At 51.2% G+C, this 7,256-nt stretch overlaps 1 protein-coding gene across 1 annotated transcript; it reads left to right on the top strand.

The window, feature by feature from the left end:
* The first annotated feature begins 1,349 nt into the window (after window positions 1-1,349).
* On the top strand, window positions 1,350-6,979 carry LOC120244656. Its single transcript, XM_039251291.1, is given in 8 exon segments — window positions 1,350-1,393; window positions 1,711-1,807; window positions 2,389-2,539; window positions 3,299-5,355; window positions 5,594-5,788; window positions 5,882-6,171; window positions 6,173-6,549; window positions 6,552-6,979. Coding segments are annotated over 8 exon segments (3,639 nt in total).
* Window positions 6,980-7,256: the final 277 nt, after the last annotated feature.

The following is a 7,256-nucleotide window of genomic DNA, read 5'->3' as shown; positions in this document are numbered from 1 at the left end:
ACACACAGGTGCACATAGGTCACACATGGGTGTGTTCACTGGGAATAACCATTGGCTGCGTCCAATAGACCAAGGCAGGCACATGCACGTGGGACGGACCTGGCCCACTGCCCTCATGAGGGTGACCGTAGCCACACCTCTGCCAACTAGAACGGGGCTTCCCCGACACACAGGATCAAACTTTCTGCCTTTGGCCAAACTGGGCTGGCTGGGTTCCATGGATCTGTCAAGTCCACCTCAGCAGGTGACTGGGCACAGGTGTGCAGCTGGGCGTGGTCCGGAGACCAGGGGGGCCGGCACGGGTATCCCGCACTTGGGCTGAGAAAAGTTGATATGTGGGCTCTGCATGGTGTGGGCGTTTCCCCATTTCTCTTCAGCAGGTTGCTGGACCTGGAGCCTTCCTCCCTCTCACTCAGCTCAGTGCTTCCCCTGCAGGGAGCTGCCTGCAGCCCTCCCCTGCCCCGCCCTCCCCTGTCCTGCCCTGCTCTCCCTGCCCTCCCCTGCCCTGCTCTCCCTGCCCTCCCCTCCCCTGCCCTCTCCTGCCCTGCCCTCCCCTGCCCTGCACAGGGGCTCCCTGCAGACCTGCTGTCTGCTCAGCGGGTCCCAGCAGTTCTGGGCTCTGAAGCCCCAGCTATTCTCCTGGGAAAGGGACCCAGGTTCTGAAGAGCCTAAATAACACCATTTTAAAGTTAAGACCCCCATTAAAAGCAACCTCGGGCTGCACATAGCAGCAGTCTCAGGAAAAACCGCAGATTGTTCAAGGCCGAAACCCCTCCCCAATTAGCCAATGAGAGGAGGTTAACATTCCTGAGGGCTGAGACAAGCGTGCCTAACTCACCTCATTACTGGTCATTTTCAAACGAGTCTCAAAAGGCTATAATTGGGCTCCGCCAAAAGTAACGGGCACCTCACAGGTACTGAATGGTCAAAGCTGTTGCCAGGGATGCTGTACAAATATGACTGGTGTACAACACGTGTAGTGTAACACCCCCATCCCTTACCCCTTAAAAACCCTGCTCGCTATTGTTCGAGGCTCCCCTGCTGCTGCTGCTGCGCAGGTAGGCGTGTGGGCCCCTGCTCGAGCTTGTAATAAAGACCCTTTTGTTCTTACATCGGTTTTGGCTTCTTGGAGGTCTCTGGGACTCGCGGTTCAGGCACAACTTTTGGTGCATTGTCCGGGAATTCCAGGACCCCCAGGATCCCCTAACCGAAGGGTCAAAATCAGCCACTAAGAATATATTTGTCTCTGTTTGTCTGGACTATCTATTTTCTCTATTTTCTCCTCCTGGTCCTGGGACATCTGTATCTGGGAGTGGTCAGTTGTGGTCAGGCAGACGTGCCACGGGACCATGACCACGGGGGATCCTGAGAAGATGTTCTGGGATCCCCATCGGTAACGGGGTTCAAGGCCCCATCGGTAACAGGGACAGAGTGCCCCCTGAGGAATTTGGTAAAAGACGGAGCGGATCGCTACCGCGAACCGGCGTGTGGCCAGCGTCTTACTCTTGGTTTTTACTCCCGATCGAGCGTCGGAATCTGTTGGCTAGCTTTCTGTGTCTTTCTGTGGTTGTCGATTTTCTCTGTTGGTGTTCATTACCTTGTGACTGAGACTGACGCTATGGGACAGACTTCATCCAAACCCCTAGACTTAATGTTAGTCCATTTTGGAGAGGTTAAAAAACGAGCTCATAACCTCTCGGTGATTGTCAGGAAAGGTCCATTCCGAACTTACTGCGGCTCGGATTGGCCTGCTCTTGATGTGGGATGGCCACCAGAGGGGACCTTCGACCATGATGCCATTCAGAAGGTAGAGGATCGGGTTTTCCAACCCCGAACCGGGAATCTAGACCAAGTCCCATACATCATGGTTTGGGCCGATCTGGTTGATGACCCACCCCCTTGGGTTAAAAGTTGCTTGCCTCTACAGAAACCTGTGATCCTGGCAATAACTAAAAAGCAACCGCCCTCTCAGGCTGCGGAAACGCCAAAAAAGGAAACAAAACCCCCTGTGCCACTCTATCCTATCTTGCAGGGCGGAATAGAGGAAGAATCCATTTTTCCCCCTCCTTATCAACCCCCTTCACAGGGCTCAGCAGGAAGGGCAAGAGCGCCGCCGGAACCACCCTCCGTCCTGCCCACCAAAGCGCTGTGGAATAATGCCTGAGGGACCGCGGACTCAACTGTCCTGCCCCTGAGAGCTACAGCCCCCCCCCCCATGATGGGGGCAACCAGCTCCACCATTACTGGCCCTTCGCCACAAGCGACCTATACAATTGGAAGTCTCAAAACGCTCCATTCTCGGAGAATCCCCGCGCCCTTATTAACCTACTAGAAACTGTTCTGTTTACTCATCAGCCCACTTGGGATGATTTCCAGCAATTGTTACAGGTACTGTTTACTACTGAGGAGCGGGAAAGAATCCAGTCGGAAGCCAGGAAACTGGTTCCTGGGCCCACTGGAGTTCCCACCACTGACCCAGCTCGAATTGACGCCGGTTTTCCCCTAGTGTGGCCAAACTGGGACTACAACATGGCTGAAGGTAAGGAGAGTCTATTGGTCTACTGCCAGACTCTGTTGGCAGGTCTCAAGGCTGTGGCCCGCAAGCCGACTAATATGGCTAAAGTATATAATGTCAGTCAGGGACCCGAGGAAAGCCCCGCAGCATTCCTTGAGAGAATAATGGAGGCATTCCGCAGTACACCCCTATGGATCCTGAGGCTCAGGCAAGCTTGGCTGCGGTGGCTATGGCTTTTATCAATCAGTCTGCTCCTTATATTTGGAGAAAACTTCAGAGATTAGATCGTCCAGGAGAAAAAAGCCTCAAAGATCTAGTGGTCGTGGAAGAAAGGGTATACAGTAATAGGGAAAGTGCAGAGGAGAAGCAGATAAGAGCTGAAAAAAGACAAAACCAAAGTCTAGCCAAGATCCTGCTTGCGGTGACTGCTGAACCAGAGGATCGAAAAAGACACCTCAAACAGCTGGCTTCAGGAGAAGAAGGTAAGAAACACTCCCAACAGGTTAAAGGACGCCCCCGCCTGGGCAAAAACCAATGTGCCTACTGTAAAGAAGAAGGGCATTGGTCCAGGGAGAGTTCCAAGAGAAAATCGAAAGCTCCCATTCTAGTAATGGGAGATGACAGCAACTAGGGGAGACGGGGTTCGGTGCCCCTCCCCAAACCCACGGTAACTTTAAAAGTGGAGGGGAAGTCCACCGAGTTCCTAGTGGACACTGGGGGCTCAACATTCTGTGCTCCTACACTCAACTGGCCCTCCATCATACAAAACATCGTGGGTCCAAGGGTCCACAGGAATAAAACAGTATCCATGGACTACCCAAAGAACAGTAGACCTTGGTGTGGGCCGGGTACCCCAGTCCTTTATGGTCATCCCAGAATGCCCATAGCCCTTACTAGGCCGTGATCTGCTGACCAAACTGGGAGCTCAAATCCATTTTTCGGCTGAGGGGACTAAGGTATTAGACCAGGCTGGGCAACCAATACATCAGCTCAGGCTGATGGACGAATACTGCCTGCATGAGGCACCACTGTCTCCAGATGCAGAGATTCAACCTTGACTCCAGCAGTTCCCATCAGCATGGGCTGAGACTGGAGGCATGGGGTTAACAAAACATAGACCCCCAGTGTTCGTAGAACTGAAGCCTGGGGCAAACCCAGCCCGGGTCCGCCAATACCCCATGTCCCTAGAAGCCAAAAAGGGCATAACTCCCCATATCAGGCACCTACTAGACCTAGGAGCTCTAAGGTCATGTCAATTGGCCTGGAATATGCCTTTGTTACCCATCTGCAAGCCAAATTCTAATGATTACAGGCCTATACGGGATCTGAGGGAGGTCAACAAATGGGTAATGGACATCTACCCGATGGTGCCCAACCCCTACACCCTGTTGAGCTCTATTCCGCCTAGCCACACTTGGTACACGATCCTAGACCTAAAAGATGCCTTTTTCAGCCTCCCATTAGCTCTCAAGAGCAAAGACCTCTTTGCTTTCAAATGGCACGACCCTGACAAAGGAATCAACGGACAGTTAACATGGACTAGGCTCCCCCAAGAGTTCAAGAACTCTCCCACCATCTTTGATGAAGCCCTACACGAGGACTTAGGTGAGTGTCGCTCCCAAAACTCCCAATTGACTCTTTCGCAGTACGTGGATGATCTGCTTATTGCAGCTGAAAGTCGAGACACCTGCTTGACCAGCCCCTAAAGGTTGCTGCAAACCCTGGGGGACCAAGGATACCGGGCCTCTGCCAAAAAGGCCCAGATCTGTAAAGAAGAAGTACAATACTTGGGCTATATCCTTAAGGAAGGTAAGTAATGGCTGTCACAAGTGAGAAAAGAGACTGTCCTAAGAATCCCTACCCGTAGGAATGCCAGACAAGTGCGGGAATTTGTAGGATCAGCCGGTTTCTGCAGACTCTGGATTCCTGGGTTCGCTGAGATAGCCCGGCCTCTGTATGAGGCCACCAGAGGGCAGCCTAACTTCCTCTGGACTGGGGAACATCAGAGGGCTTTTGAGACCTTAAAACAGGCCCTCTGGTCAGCACCTGCTTTGGGCCTACTGGACGTGACTAAACCATTTCACCTGTTTATAGATGAACATGGAGGAATAGCCAAGGGTGTCCTGACTCAGCGCTTAGGCCCATGGCGCCGCCCTGTGGCCTATCTGCCAAAAAACCTTGACCCAGTAGCCGCAGGATGGCCCCCATGCCTCCGCATGATAGCGGCAGTAGCTCTTTTGGTCAAGAATGCAGACAAACTGACACTGGGACAAGAGTTAACTATCACCACTCCCCATGCCATCGACGGAGTCTTAAAAGAACCGCCAGATTGCTGGCTCAGCAATGCTTGCATGACACATTATCAGACTTTGTTGCTTAATCCTACCCGAATCATTTTCCAGGCCCCCACAGCCCTAAACCCAGCTACACTGCTGCCAGATCCGGACCTAGGAGCACCCTTACACGACTGTGCCGAGGTCCTGGCTCAAATTCATGGGACCCGCTCTGATCTAAGGGACACTCCACTTCCAGATGCAGAGGTTACTTGGTTCACAGATGGCAGCAGCTTCATGCAGGAGGGACAAAGGTATGCGGGGGCGGCAGAAGTGTCAATAAAAGAAACTATTTGGGCAGAACCTTTGCCCACTGGCACTTCAGCACAAAAGGCTGAGCTCATAGCCCTAACCAAAGTCTTGACTTTGGGAAAAGACAAAAAATTAAACATATATACAGACAGCAGATACGTTTTCGCTACCGCACAGGTCCATGGGGCCATATACAGAGAACGGGGACTGCTCACAGCTGAGGGAAAGACTATCAAAAACAAAGAAGAGATCCTAGCCTTTTTTTTTTAATTTCTTTTTTTTAATGTTTTATTTATTTCTAGGAGAGAGAGAGAGAGACAGCGTGAGCAGGGGAGGGTCAGAGAGAGAGGGAGACACAGACTGAAACAGGCTCCAGGCTCTGAGCTGGCAGCCAGCACAGAGCCCGACGCTGGGCTCGAACCCATGAACCGCGAGACCATGACCTAAGCGAAAGTCGGACGCTTAACCGACTAAGCCACCCAGGCGCCCCGAGATCCTAGCCTTATTAAAAGCTCTATGGCTCCCCAAAAAGCTGGCTATTATTCACTGCCCAGGTCACCAAAAGGATAATAATCCAATCTCTAAAGGCAACAACCTAGCAGACCAAACAGCCAAGCAAGCTGCTCTCAGAGCCAATCATACCCTGGCCATTACTCTGGTTGACCCTGGAGACCCTACTCTCCCTAAAGTCCCCGAATATAGCAAAGAAGATTTACAATGGACCAAAAAGCTGCCTACAACCAAATACGTAGAAGGATGATATAGATCAGCAGATGAAAAGCTCATCCTCCCTGAAGACCTAGGGATAAGAGCCCTAACCGAGATACACCGTGCCTCCCATAAGGGAATCAAAAGAATGCAAGTTTTAGTTCGCCATGCTAAGATAAAAATCAGAGATGCTAACTCTAAGATTGAACAGACTGTGGCCAATTGCAAGTCATGCAAACTCACTAACACCATGAAAAATCCTAACAACCCCGGAACTCGCCTGAGGGGAAGACAACCCGGAGCCTACTGGAAGACAGACTTCACTGAGGTAAAATCAGGACTATATGGGTACAAATATCTACTAGTTTATAGATACTTTTTCAGGATGGACAGAAGCGTTCCCAACCAAGCATGAGATCGCCCAGATCGTGGCCAAGAAACTCCTAGAAGACATCTTCCCCAGGTATGGTTTTCCTCAGATGATAGGGTCAGGCAACGGACCTGCATTTGTGTCCAAGGTAAGTCAGAGTTTAGCCAAAGTCCTGAGGATTGATTGAAAATTATATTGTGCGTACAAACCCTAGAGTTCAGGACAGGTAGAAAGAATGAATAGAACCCTAAAAGAGATCTTAACTAAATTCACCTTGGAGACTGGCGGAGACCGCGTGGCTCTCCTTCCCTTTGCACTCTATAGGGTGCGTAACTCCCCATACCAGATGGGATTAATTCCTTTTGAAATCATGTTGGGATGGCCCCTCCCATCATTCCCAATCTCCAGGCATGGGTGATTAACGAGTTTGAAGATCAACGCCTACTGGACGACTTAAAAAAAATCCAGTGGGTCCATAAACATGTCTGGCCTAAATTGCATGCCCTCTATAAAACAGGTCCACCACAGGAGACGCATCGCTTCCACCCCGGTGACTGGGTCTACGTAAAGAGACACCACCAGGGCAACTTGGAATCACGCTGGAAGGGACCTTATGTTGTACTACTGACCACCCCAACGGGCCTAAAAGTAGACGGCATTGCTGCCTGGGTCCACTACACCCACGCCAAACCAGCTGACCCGTTTGCTGACAAGGACGACTACTTGGCTCCGAATCCAGATTGGAGGGCCGTCAAGGACCCAGAAAATCCACTAAAGCTCAAACTACAGCGGAAAGCATGAACTGGCCTTTAATATGAGGACTACTAACCATATGTACTCTGCCTTGTCAGGCCAACCAAAACCGAAATCCTCACCAACCCCTCCAAGTAACATGGCGGTCATTACGCCTAGTTCAAATCAAGCCATAGTTACTAAGGTTGGACCCCATCCGCCCGATACATGGTGGCCTACATTTGAATTTGACCTTTGCAGCTTATTTGAACAAGACCCATTGCATAAAGGGAGAATAGGGATCCCTGGATGTGGTACCCATACTACCCAGCAGGAGTTACACAGA

The sequence above is a fragment of the Hyaena hyaena genome, unplaced genomic scaffold, assembly GCF_003009895.1.
Source record: "Hyaena hyaena isolate Hyena2069 unplaced genomic scaffold, ASM300989v1 scaffold_385, whole genome shotgun sequence".
Lineage (NCBI taxonomy): Eukaryota > Metazoa > Chordata > Mammalia > Carnivora > Hyaenidae > Hyaena > Hyaena hyaena.
Note: the sequence above shows the minus strand (reverse complement) of the source record. Positions and strands in the feature narration are given on the sequence as shown.